Here is a 13,749-nt window from a genome sequence, read left to right on the forward strand (position 1 = left end):
ATCAGTTTTGCAGACTCACTATAAGAGCATTGTGGGTACAAGCATTTCAACATTAATGTTTAAAAATACTTAGATATATATAGATATATATACATACTTTTGCAGTGAACTTTTGAAGGTAAACAAATATGTTCTTTCAAAGAAGTTTGTAAAAACATTGTAGTGTGGTTGCGAAATTGTGTACAAATGAACTGCTGACAAAATGCTGGATACAGCATAGCCACAGGAATCGACTTTGAGCTACGGCAGGTAAGACAGGCATTTTTGTTTTGTTCATTCTTCCTGATGTTTATATTATAAGGCAGTTTGATCAAAACCATTTTCAGACACCAAAAAGCTACAGCTACACACAGGTTATTCAGTTAGCGTTTCGTGTGCGGTCTCTCCTCCCTCACATGTCGAGATGTTTTCTTGTCAGGCTTCTTGTCTCGAACCTTCCGCAGTCTCCGTGGTGGAGGGGTAGATTTGGACTCACTGGAAGTGTCTCCTGCATCCCTGTCCTCCGGGATGTTGGGAATGGCTGCACTACTGCCTTCCAGGGTGTTCCTCAGGGACGTGTCCTCAGGACTCCCAATTTCACTGCTGCTCAAGTCCTGCTCTTGATTTCCACTTCTTTTAGCCAAGCTAGCGCTCGAGGGTTCCTCGCTTTTCCGCAGAGGTTGCTGCAGCAGCTCGTTCATGTCCACTCCAGAGTCCAAGCTTGTGTCATTGCTGCTGCCTGGACGATGTCTACCCTGAAGCTCGATCACAGAGTGACGAACCTGGGCTGCTGGTTTACCATCAAGAGACACAAACCAAGCCCGGGGCGGGTGAATGGACGGCTTTCCCTTGGTGAGCTCAAGCAAGGTTTGCTCTGATATACCCTGGAGTTCCCCCCGAAAAGGCCCCATTCTAGCCGCTTCGTTCAAAGTTCCTGGGACAGATACAGATTCCAGGAGATGACTGTAGCGGCCCCATAGCCCGGGGTTAGCGGCAGCGCCCTGCACTCCTTCCAGAGCCTGCTGCTCATCACCGTCTTGCTGGGGAACTTTAGGCAACGTCTGAGTGAAACTGTCTTTTAAGTTCCGCTCTGTCTGAGCTCCATGTTCCATACCATTCCGCGGGAAAGTGGCAGATCTGCTTCCAGAAGGGTCAGCTTGTCCCTGGGAATTAAACAGCTCTGGGGCCTGTACAATAGCCAGAGGCTGGTTGTAGATGTGGAACAGCTTGTCTTTGAAAACTAAATTCTCCGCACCACCCTGGCGTGAGCCATTCTGTTCCAATTTTTCCCGAAGCTTAGCCACTTCATCACTATTAATGTAGAGATTAGACATTGGGGCTCTGAGGCTTTCTAATCCCACAGCTCCAATGTTCTCATACAGATTGCCCATCGGCCTTCCAACGTTTTCCACATAAATGTTGTAGTTGGCTTGGTGTCGTGGAGAGTCTGATGCTTCATGGCCGATGCCTCTTGCAGCCAGTGAATAAGACCGGTCCCCATTATGAAAGAAAAGTTCTTGAACCTCATCAGAGCTGGTGGAAGTGGTCTGGTCTTTCTTCAATACAGTGAGCCTGGTGGAATTCCATCGCTTTCTTCCGACCTCATGGTTTAAATCTCTGCAAAATGAGATACATATTTTGATAGTTGCCCTTTAATAATAATGAGTTGAAAAATGCCTTTAGTTCACTGAAATTAACAGGTTAAGATGAAATAAGTCCTGCACTGTTGTATTTATAAGAAAGTGATACAATGATATTTGCATAACTTAAACTCTTACCTGCAGTGAAATACAATCACAGATAAAAATCCGATGACTATCACAAGAGTTCCTCCCAAGATACCCAAAAGAAGGTATGTGTGGTAGGAAATGAAATCCATTGAGCTTGCAAGCCCCATAAAACCTAGATTTACACAACATAATCTGTTTAGAGGGCTGCATATTAAGTCTGGAAGATGTTGATTTTAGTGTTAAAGGTATGAAACTGAAATGCATCTTCATTCATAAATAGCAACAATATGGGATGATGAGTGAGACTTGACAATAATTTTTTACTTCAAAATCTTAAATATGACTGATACTTACCTGATGATGGTGGTGGTGCAGCAATCCAGTTACCAAGTTGAGGTGCTACATAAATCCAGACTAGGCCGTTTTTCTCCATCTGAACAGTGCCTATACCTTTATTTACCCAGGTACCTGTGAGAACATATGTCATTTAGTGCTTTTGGACACAAACCTCCCCCTCAACCCATGTGACCATTACATGTTTTGCATAAGGACAAAATGCTGATAGGTAATAGTCCCCACTTAAAGAAAACAAGGAAAGATCTGAAACATGTTTTAAATTAGCATGATTGCAGTTTTTCAATCACCTATTGTCATGTCAAAGGTCCACGCAGGAAGTGAGTCGGAGGGTCGTAGGTGGGTGTGGTAGGGAAGTGGTACTGTTAGCTGAATGGGTCCTTTGACATCAACCTCCTTTCCATTAGACACTAACTGGGCACTGATCATAGCCAAAGGGCTTAACTTGACATTCCTATAACCTGTAATTGGTAATACAAAGATAACTGATTAATTTTAGATTCTGCAGAAAAAAAATAGTTTTAAGAGTGTGTGGTCTAGAGCAATGTTTCTCAACTCCATTCCTCAGGTCCAAGGGTTTTTCATGTTTTTCCCAAAGCTTTGCCACTTCATAGACATTCTAATCTCATAGATCCAATGTTCTTGTACAGATTGTACATCAGCCATCCAACATTTTCCACATAAATGATGTAGTTAGCCTGAGAGTCTGATGCATCATGGCCGATGCCTCTTGCAGCCAGTGAATAAGAAACAATTATTAGCCATTATGAAAGAAAAGATATTGAGCCTCTTCAGAGCCGGGGACCCACCTACCAGAATGTTTTAGATGTCTCACTACTTAAATGGTAGGGTAGAATTTTGGAGCGGCTAGCAATAGTAAGCTAGCTTTGAAAGCATTAGATCCCACCCTTCCTTCAGAGCACTCCCCAAAGCCTCCTCCAAAACACATGAATGTGTACAGCCAGAGCAGATTCAGCAAAGCATTATAAGAGGCGACATTAAATTACCTCGTGTCTCAAAGCACATAAAATGACCATAACAATGAATGTAAACAACAGCTCTTACTTGTACCACCTGACTGCTGCAGATTCATTTCACCGTTGATAGTGTTGACACAGAAACGCGTAAATCGCGAAGCTCTGGGTAGAACGTCACAGGTTGCCATCTCCAAATTATTATTATAACATGGCGTGAACACAGCAGAAGCTTGTTGTTCTGGTTCAGGAGGAACTGTAAAAGGCAGCTGCTGTTCGTTTGCGGTGCTTGATGAATAAGCTTGATGAATTGCGGTGCTCCCCTGCATGTTTCACTGCATTCGGACTGAATGCAATGATTGGATGAACATTTTTTGTTCCTGAGACTTCCACAGAAGATATATGTAATTTTGTTTATATTTAGACCACTTCTATTATTCATTTATATCAGGATGTGAAGAGAGTTTCAACCAGAATAGCAAAAAGTGTTTATGAAAAAAATTGCCTACCCTACCTTTAAAATACCTGATTCAACTCACCATCTTCTAAATGTTTAATAGGGAGAGACATCTAAAAACATTCTGGTAGTTACGTTCTGAGGACTGGACTTGAGAAACACTGGACTACTAGAAAATAAATAATATGTGTAAGGAATAATTGACGACAGGCCGTTGAATTATTATGATGCACACCCGAGGTGGTAATGCGGTCACGAAGCGGAGTGGCCGTTACACCTCGGGTGTGCATTATTTTTCTAATAATTCAACGGCCTGAAGTCAATTATTCCGCTTATACTACAGTTACCACACCTCGAAACATTGTTCAGATTATGTACAGTGCTATGCATAAGTTTAGACACCCATGCTAAAGTTGACTAAAAAGAGGAATAAAAAATCATCTTTTGGAAATTGAACTTAATGCCTTAATTTAAAAAATTAGGAAAAATCCAACCTTTAAGGACACCAATTTTCTTTGTGAATGAATAATGTATCGTAAATAAATAAATGTTCTTCCTTAAAATACAGGGTGCATAAGTTTGGACACCCCTATGTTAAATTCCCATAGAGGCAGGCAGATTTTTATTTTTAAGTATTTAAAAAATATATATTTTAGGATACTATGCATCCTGATAAAGTTCCCTTGGCCTTTGGAATTAAAATAGCCCCACATCATCACATAGCCTTCACCATACCTAGAGATTGGCATGGAGTACTTTCCATAAGATCATCTCTCAATGCAAATCAAACTAGCTATTAGGCTAACTGAAATAAAACCATGCCAATCTCTAGGTATGGTGAAGGCTATGTGATGATGTGGGGCTATTTTAATTCCAAAGGCCAAGGGAAATTTATCAGGATGCATAGTATCCTAAAAAAATAATAACAAAAAAATACTTAAAAATAAAAATCTGCCTGCCTCTATGGGAATTTAACATAAATGTTATTTAACATAACATGAACATAAGTTCAATTTCCAAAAGATGATTTTTTTATTCCTCTTTTTAGTCAACTTTAGTATGGGTGTCTAAACTTATGCATAGCACTGTATTTCAAGACGTTTGTAAAGTTTTTGTCATTAAAATGCTCTTGTGTGTAGGACTAATTTCTTACGCATCTAATCCCATGCCTCCGTTGCTAATTCCAAAACGTCATTTTAGAGTTAGTAACGGAGGTTTGAGCCACTGATAGCAGACTAATGCTGGGGACACACGACTAGCTGACACATTCTCTGACTGTTTTCATCGACTGCAGCAGATTTTAAACACCGACTTTGAACACAGATTGAATGCGCTGAACACGCGTTTGGGCATGATCAGTCATAAGTATCAAATTACATTCATTATGCAGTTATTAATGCAGTTATTAGAGAGAGATGTTGCAATAATGAGACAGAAAAGCATGTGCGTCAATATTATTATTTATTAATTCAATTCGTTTTAATTAATTCGTTCATTCTTTTTTTTTTTCATTATTGACAGATGACAGTAGACTATAGCCAAATAAATGAAACACAAAGCCCTTTTAACAAGTAGGCCTATCAATAATTATTTATTTGTTATATTATCTGCAATACAAATCCGTGCTGCAGGACTATCCATTTATTTAGCCTATATTCAGTTTAATTTTCTATTGATTATAGATAGGACTATATACTTTATTTATTCAAATTAAACTGCATGTTTCTATTGATTGTGAAGCTAGACATTGAAAATTGCAGATCAAGAGCATGGGGCTAAATGCTTTTTCTTGTTATGAATTGTATCCTATTTTCCGTTATTACAGTTAACTACGTAAAGTGATATGGAACTGTAATGCGGTCAAGACCTGCCTGGAACTACTTTAGCCGTGCGTTTCCCTAAAAATAATGCACACCTTAGAACGTTCGTCAACCAATCAGATTCAAGCATTCAACGGCCCTGTAGTTTAAGCCGTCATATTTGATCTGGGTAACCAAGCGGCCTGATATTGCCTAATCAATAATATGTTGTGATCAATAACATTAACTAATCAATACAGTATTGAGTCTAAACAATAATGGAGCTTGTAGAATTCATTGACTAAAACTGCCCTACAATATACTCCACTCACTTATTGATCCTTAACATCTCAATGAAACATACAGGGTCAGCATTCACTCAAGAGATGTGACAAGGCAACTGGTTAAAGGAACACTATGCAGTTTCCGTTTTTCTCAAACAGCGACCCCTAGAGTCACTGTGGAGTACTTGTATTTAACGTTACTGTCGTAAATACCACTCACGAAGAGCCGTCTCTGCACTCTTCCGACCGCGCTTTCTTCATTTTCTTCGTCGACTCTGCCATGATTCACGTCTGAAATGCGTGCTAGTGTCTTCCATAGAGGCTGCTTCATATGTTGTTGATGTAAGTGACGTTGTGCCGTAAAGCAAGTCGTGATTCTCGCGAGATTTGGCGGGGCGCCACCTCTCAAACCTGCATTGCTGGTTTTGCCAGCGGCGTCCCCCCCTGCTTTGCTATAGGGATGATTCGCCCTATTACGAGTTTGTTTACCATCGAAATTATTTCGAAGCTCTTATATTAAGGTACAAATCTTGCATAGTGTGCCTTTAAATTATTATGCTAGATGCAATAGGTATTTTATCCTTTTTTTTTTCAAAGTTCATCTTACCTCCTTTTCCGTTGATGTTTAGAGTAAAGAAATTCGAGTCTTTTTCTGTATGCAGGGCTGGAGCTGTCAAATAGGCTGACAACATGGAGATGGTAGTGTTCTCAGACAGTTTGAGGAGTCTTTTGGGAAACTGGACACTCGGTTGAAATGACAGATCTGCAATACGTCAAGATAAATAAATAATATAACAGTGGAAATTTAGTGTGTCACAGTATCACTGCATTGATAGTAGTTGGTCTATGCAGTAAATATATGGAGGTACTAAATTAAATTATGGATTAGGGGTGGAACGGTACATGTATTCGTATTGAACCGAAACGGTACGGGCGTCACGGTTCGGTGCATGAATATACACGGAGAATACACGGTATAAAAATGAATAAAACCTGCGTGCTAACTACTGTGAGATACGCGGGTTCTTTAGGGACACCTAATCTGTAGCCCCGCCTTAGTTCTGAAGCTCTGTGGCTATAATGAACAGGTTGCGATGTCAAGATTGCAATGCTGGAATATGTTGTGTGCGTGCTTGTGTGTGTGCGTGTGTGTGTGTGTGTGAGATAGTGAGAGGCGCGGGCGTGATCGAACAGTGGAAACATACTCCGTCATTTTGTTCATAGAGGACATCATTATTCATCATTCAACATCATTACTTATATTTCTGTACACTCGCAATAAAACACAACATTGTGCTTGTCAAACTGTAAACTCTTGTCAAACTGTAACCTGTCACCCAACCAAAATCTCTCTCTCTCACACAGTTAAAAAGCAAAAAATATTTATCCAACCCCATTTAAAAACAGTCTGCAGGTGCCAACATTCTTCATATTGCATTGGTTTTCATTTCTTGTCCTCAAACACAGCACTAATCTGTTTATTGGTAGTATTATTTTATACAGAAATAAATTATTTATAATTCAGATGAGAATAAAGTTAATGTTCATTAAAATTTTAAGGAAAACAAATATATTGATCTGAAATATAGCACATTAATTTTAAATTCATTCAGGTACAATTACCAAACATATTTTTTGTCTTTTTATTAATTTAATTAATAAACTAATTATATAAAACTATTGTCAATGCACTACAAATAAACTGGTTCTATGCCTTTACTTTATTAATAAAACTTATTTAAAAAATACAAGGCTTAAGACATTTATTTTCCTGGTGGTACAGTCTGAGACATGCCTTCTGCATTTTTGTTTTTCTTTTCCCTCCATTGTACCGAACTCGTACCGAACCGTGATGTCTGAACCGAGGTATGAACCGAACCGTGACTTCTGTGTACCGTTCCACCCCTATTATGGATTATAATTTTTTTACAGGTCTCAATTTCAAAATAGTTAAATGGATAGTAGGATAAAAAAAATAGAATAAGAAATGATTTAAATGACATACCAGATGTTTTTCGAGTTATCAACACAGTATCCTCAAAGAGCCAGATGTTCCCTTGTGTTTGAGGGCGCAGAGACATCGTAATAACAGAAAAAACTAGGAAAAAACAAAAAAACGAACACTCAGACCTCATTTTAGTAGCCAGGTTTTTCACATTTAAATGACATTAGTTGAATTTCTCCATATGTTTGAATGTCATTTCTTTAGGGCTTCGGATGTTATACAACAAGCCAGGGTGAGGTCACATTGATTCACTACTTTCTTGCTGTCTGAGGTTTTTATTGAGCATATCTTGCAAAAATATTCATGGATTAAGATGAATCATATATAATTCAAACATGTATCTCTTAATTAATACTGTATATACCTAAAAAAAAAAAAAATAATCTGATGACATCAAATCATATAAAATTATTAATTTAGTAAATAACACCGCATCTTAGAGGCAATGAACTTACTGGGCATCTTGGTGGTTTTCCAAGGCAGCTGGGTGAGCACATAACCCTCCATGCTGGCCACCAGAGTGAGGGTCAGGCCAAGGCTGTATGGGACAGTGACCGTGACCTCTCCATTCTCCAAAGTCTGGCTGGAGTGAATCTGGGATCCATTCAAGAACACAGCCACCACAGCTCCTTTCAGGAACCTCTGGCTAGATGCATCTTTAACCCAAATCTTTAGTGTCAGGAGCGACTCTAGAGACAGAGATAAGGTCACGTTCAGTGGGAAACTGGGAGGAATGAATAAAAAATGTATATGGCATCGCTTGAATGGTAAATTTAGAGTCAATCCCCTGTAATATGAGTCAAAGATAAGATTTAAAGGAGTTTAAGGTTAACCATATACGCCAATGTTCATAAGTTCATTCGGATAACTGCTCAACGCATTAAAAACCAGTTCAGCCAAAAACGATAAAATTGGTTGGTGACAGCCTCTTAGTATTGAAATAGTAATGACCGCTGAACCCACGGCTCAGTCAGAGAGACTTAAAAATAGATCAAAGTGCCAAATGCCGGATGAGCACATCAAAAGCTGAGACTTTAAAACCTTGAAGAACCTCTTGAAATGTCTCTATACTAAAAAAAAAAAAAAAAAAGTGAAGCTCATGTTCTTACAGCCTGTTTTAGATGCCCAAAACACAAAAATATGACCAGGATGAAATAATGGCAGAACCAAACTGTTCAATCCATACCAACTATAACAGCTGGTATATAAATGTTAGTCAAATAAGGCAATGTAGCATAAATAATTAGTTTAATAACACAGAATTTTATAGGAAAAACCTTTGGACCACATAAGTCTTAACTTTGGTCCCTGATATTTAATAATGATAAATACATTTTTGATTTATGATGGATTTTACGCTGTTACAAATCAGCATAAACTTACAACCATGATCTGGTACTGAACAAAAAAAATCGAACAGGAAATGAAGTACTGTAGCACATGGTAACAATAATGGGATACAATATGGTGTATTCTCTGTAGACCCATATGCGAATAGGTAAGACATGGCAGGGGCTTTCAAACTGGAGTCTGCAGACATTTTTAAGGAAAGTGTCTCAGCTGAAGGAAATAATCCATTATTTATCGGCTTAAATATATCGGTTTTTATATAATGATACATCCAAAAATTAACATATATTGTCCAATACCGATATGGTGGTCGATATCTTGCATCCCTAAATTATTTAGTATTAATAATATTATTATAACATTAACGATTTTTATCACATATTAAATTAACCTTAAAATATATAGCTGACTTTGTAGGCTCCTTCACAACTTGAGGGTCTTGCCATCAAAAAGTTTGAAAACCCGTAACAGGAAACACCTAATGTATTTTATTATATGCCTACTACCTCAAACAGAAAGGTATTGGGTGATTCTGGCACTGAAATAATCTCGCTTTAAATCTTAAACCCAACAGTATATTCAAGATAAGCAGTGCAATGGAGCTCAACCATATCAGCTATTCAGCTCTTAAAAATGTGGACATGGCTGTCCTATATATAAAAAGCCTGAAATAGGTGGTTTTACTTCGAGTGGCCCTGATGAAGAGGCTTACAAATACTAGGTAATCCATGTGATAGGCCAATGTTATGAGACACCAAGCACATCGGTCAACAGCGCACCCATGTCCTTTGTTGTGATGTACCACATCATGAAAACATCCCTATTCTTAGCAAGCACACCGCATGCGGAGCTGATGGCGCAGCTGATGCTGTGGATGGAGATGATGCTGAAGATGAAACCAGCTGATGCCGTGACCGTTACCTGATGGCGGCACCGTCGCGTTCCCCTGTCCCTCGAGCGGGGACGTGTGTGTGTCGCTGGCATTGTCCTCCTCCGACAGCGAGGCGAGGCCGTGAGAGAGCACTCCACCCTCCGCTCTCCTAAAGTACCCATCCTCGCAGAAAATCAGCAGCGCGGCGAGGAGCAGACACCCCGAAAGATCTGGCATGGCGTCTCAGACATAACTGCACTCAATGACACGGAGAAGGAGAATGTTGTTGTTTTTCTGTCCTGGGGTGGATGTGTGTGTCACGGTCACATCATGCTTCTCGGGTGGACCGAGGAATATCTGAGGGTGCGCAAGTGAGGTGCGCGTGTTGCGTCATAGCTCACGCGATGCCATCTGCTGGATCAGTGTTTTTTTTTTTTTGGTCTTTGTTAAAGCTTACACAATGTTTTTAGTTTTTTCATGCGTAGGTAAAGAGATTTTAAAGATATTTAATTTGATTTGTATAACGTTATTAAAAATATTTTAATACATAGTAAAATACATGTTAAACACGACAGGAACACAAATTCTACGTTTATTCGTTAAAACAGTCGGTATTTCCCACAATGCTTCTGCTCTGCAGCTGCTATTGGCGTACGTCACGATTACTAAGCGCTGCTATTGGCGTACGTAATGTTTACGTCACGATTATTAAGTATGTAAGGCGAACGGAACGGAACAGTTAAATTAACAATAAATTAACATTGTGAGTTACATTTTATAAACAATATTGTCAATATTGTTTGTTTCCCCTCTATTTTGCTGACGAGAATTTCAAAATAAAGCCATACCAGAGTCTCAATGCAACAGACAGCGATTGAACCGAACCGTGAATTTTGTGAACCGTTACATGCCTAACCCTATATAATTATAAATTCAATTGTTATAATATTTTACAATTTTACTGTTTGTTGTTGTATTTTTCGAAACTTGAAATTTCTCTCTGTTTTGCATGCGTCATCATAATCATTATTGTTATTATTATTATTTTATTTTATTATTTATTTATTTTATTTTTGGCTCTTGTCACAGTGTATTCTTAACCTGAATTAGCACTGTTCATAGAGGTACGCTATAGGCAACACCAATAGGTATTTATATCATGTAACACAAAATAAACGTTTTTTTTTCTTCATGATGCAGGGCATAATCTTAATTTCGTTTTTATTTTGTTACCATTAGATCTGTGGACATCCCTGGGCTTTAATTTGAGGTATAAAAACCTGACGATACCACATATTGAAACATAAATTCATATAACATAAATTGTCTGTCATTTTCTTAATTTCTAAGTCAATAAAGTGTATGTTAAATGAATAAATGTAGTGTAAATGTAGTAATGAAACAAACTATACCATTCAAAAGTATGGGGTCAGTAGTTTTTCAAAACAAATTAATACTTTCATTCAATTATATGTAACGGTTCACAAAATTCACGGTTCGGTTCAATACGATGCAGTGAGTGGTGACAGACACGGTTCGGTACGTTTTCGATACAGCAAAAAGAAAGAAATGGCAGATAAATTCCCTTGATTTTTTTTTTTTATTAAAACTAACATCATAAAGTATGATCTTTTTTTACTTTGAACAATGATGGAGCTATACTTGACCCATCTTCTGGGGTGTCTTCTTAGCAGCATATAAAACAAAAACCGCTCCTTATAAAAAATGAAATGTAGGCTATTATCAGAGCCCGTCTACGGAGAGCCTGCCCACTCCCTATTAAGTCCTATTGTACCGAATTTTGGTTGTAGTTCCACCAGAGTTCCACTGGGGGCGATCGCCCATGAGTGCAGAATGAATGGGAGTCTATGGGGCTAGACGGCTAAATTTGTCTCTTTCACCCAATTGCCGTTGAGAAATCTCAGATTTGATAGTAGGTTTTGCAAGTTCAACATGGGTTATAGGTCGAAAGTTGAATGAACGAGTACTTATGTCCTTTCGATTTATAACAGGTTGAGTTGTTGTTGTCCATAACACGCTAGCATTCTGCTAATGAACGCTGATTGGTCAGTGAAGGACTGATTACGACCAGAGATACCGCTTGATGGCATCGTGGCATCCGAAGCGGGACCAGAAACAAACAAAACAAAAACTCTTCTAGCACGTGTATTTACCTGTGTCAGCTGTGTTGTCGATGCCTCAAGAGAAAAGAAAGTGCAGAGCGCGAAAGCACCAAAGTGACTGAAGGATTGCCGTAAATCAGTATCTCTGGTCGTACGATGTGTATGACGTCATTGACACTTTAAAAGACTTTTTAAAGCAAATAAGTGACTCTAAAAAATCTAACACCCAGCAATGTGTAATTTCTTTGCATCTCCTTTCGAATACAATATTCAAATTACTAGACAAAAAATTATATCCTGAGAAAAGTGGATTTTGATGGGTATACTGCCATAGACCTCCATTCATTCTGCACTCGTCCTGTGAGCGCCCTCATATGGAATCAGAGTGGAACTGCAACCATTTCAGAAGCCGGAAGTGTACTGAGAGTGAAACTTCTCGCCTTATTAGACATTATCTGCTATTATTGTAGTAGCCTAGTTATAAACAAAGGTTTATTTTATTTTAAGTTTGCAAGACTCCAGGTTAACATTTGAGGGCAGCAATTTTATTCATAATGTCGAAATAATTCAAAAGCAAAACGATTAAAAAATAAATATTTGAGAGTGGAAATGAATGTCTTTTTTTATTTTTAAATAAGTGTATAATCTTTGAAGGATGAACAAAATAATGTTTTGGTCATCACATTAAAAATAACATTTAAATATATGATCATATTTGAGTTTAGAAGTGCTAGAAAATATATGTGATGTAGCCTACTTGAAAGCATTTTATTCCTGCCAAACTTCCATGGTGACAGTTAGTGTTTAGCCTAGGCTACTACATCAAATCCATCGTGAATGTTTCTGATTTGTAGACGTAATCATGGCACAATGTTTCTCCTGGTTTCCACGGCATGCGCTGTTTGATCTTATAGAGATCTACTGGTAATAACGGAGAAATTTGAATGCTTCACTAGATCTCGCAGCGATGTTATTATTTCTGTGGCGAATTCACATGCTTTCTTTACTGTAGCCTATATCTTTGTGTAGTAACAGCGTCGCTTGATCAAGATCGGCTCGCGCTGCACTGACATTGGTCCAAACCATAGGTCCAAACCGATAAACTGTCAGTGAAGCAGAAGCACAAATGATTATCGCATGCATGATTGAGTTTGCCATTTGATGTTGGGCAGCATTGTTGTGTTCGCGCCAGCGCGACTGCTATCTAAATTTTGGTCGGCAGGACCGAACCGAAAGGCAATAACGGTTCAATACGAATATATAATTATAATTTAATTCTGTGATCAAAGCTGAATTTTCAGCATCATTACTGCAGTCTTCAGTGTCACATGATCCTTCAGAAATCATTCTAATATGATACATGAATAATAGTCAAAAAGCATTCATTGTAATTATCAATGTTGAAAACAGCTATTTAAATATAAAATAAATGTTTAAAAAAAAAAGATCGTCGAGTTACGATACCCGCCCAGATCAGCCGATCTATCTAGCGATCGATGGGGTGGCTACAGCCTGCTCGCCCTCAAAGGCAATCATTGAAAGCGCGCGGCGCATATTTATAGGGCAGACACGACCTGTGTTTCTCTTCGACGGTGACTGGAAATTCAAGCTGCGATTTTTCACGTTGAATATACTCGCGAGATCAAATATAGTCAAGTCAAGTATAACAAATATATAAGTGTTAACCTGTTTTTGTATAGTATTTGTTAGTTATGTATAAATATTAAATATATATAAAATGCTATTTGTTTATAATGTATACTGTATGTTTGTCTTTATACTACTTTCCACGTTTTTTTCAACAACATTAAAGTCATCAAAAC

At 38.3% G+C, this 13,749-nt stretch overlaps 1 protein-coding gene across 1 annotated transcript; it reads right to left on the reverse strand.

Moving 5' to 3' along the window:
- Positions 1–292: 292 nt before the first annotated feature.
- fam171b (family with sequence similarity 171 member B) lies at positions 293–10,170 on the reverse strand. The gene is made up of 8 exons (XM_084425345.1): positions 9,854–10,170; positions 8,038–8,271; positions 7,583–7,675; positions 6,185–6,340; positions 2,354–2,524; positions 2,064–2,177; positions 1,758–1,881; positions 293–1,596 (listed from the first exon to the last, which is right to left on the reverse strand). The coding sequence occupies exons 1-8, from the start codon at positions 10,038–10,040 to the stop codon at positions 363–365; spliced, it is 2,313 nt and encodes a 770-aa protein (XP_084281471.1). The 5' UTR covers positions 10,041–10,170; the 3' UTR covers positions 293–362.
- Between the last annotated feature and the right edge of the window lie 3,579 nt (positions 10,171–13,749).

This window comes from Rutilus rutilus (genome assembly GCF_951802725.1).
Source record: "Rutilus rutilus genome assembly, chromosome: 12".
Taxonomy (NCBI): domain Eukaryota; kingdom Metazoa; phylum Chordata; class Actinopteri; order Cypriniformes; family Leuciscidae; genus Rutilus; species Rutilus rutilus.

What these genes read in the sequence shown, in the direction of transcription:
- fam171b (XM_084425345.1), bottom strand. Translation starts at nt 10,040, where the DNA reads ATGCCAGATCTTTCGGGGTGTCTGCTCCTCGCCGCGCTGCTGATTTTC. An exon ending in CGCGACGGTGCCGCCATCAG is followed by an intron (nt 8,272 to 9,853) that starts GTAACGGTCACG and finishes CTCTGTCTCTAG; the next exon opens with AGTCGCTCCTGACACTAAAG. An exon ending in TGCACCACCACCATCATCAG is followed by an intron (nt 1,882 to 2,063) that starts GTAAGTATCAGT and finishes GTGTAAATCTAG; the next exon opens with GTTTTATGGGGCTTGCAAGC.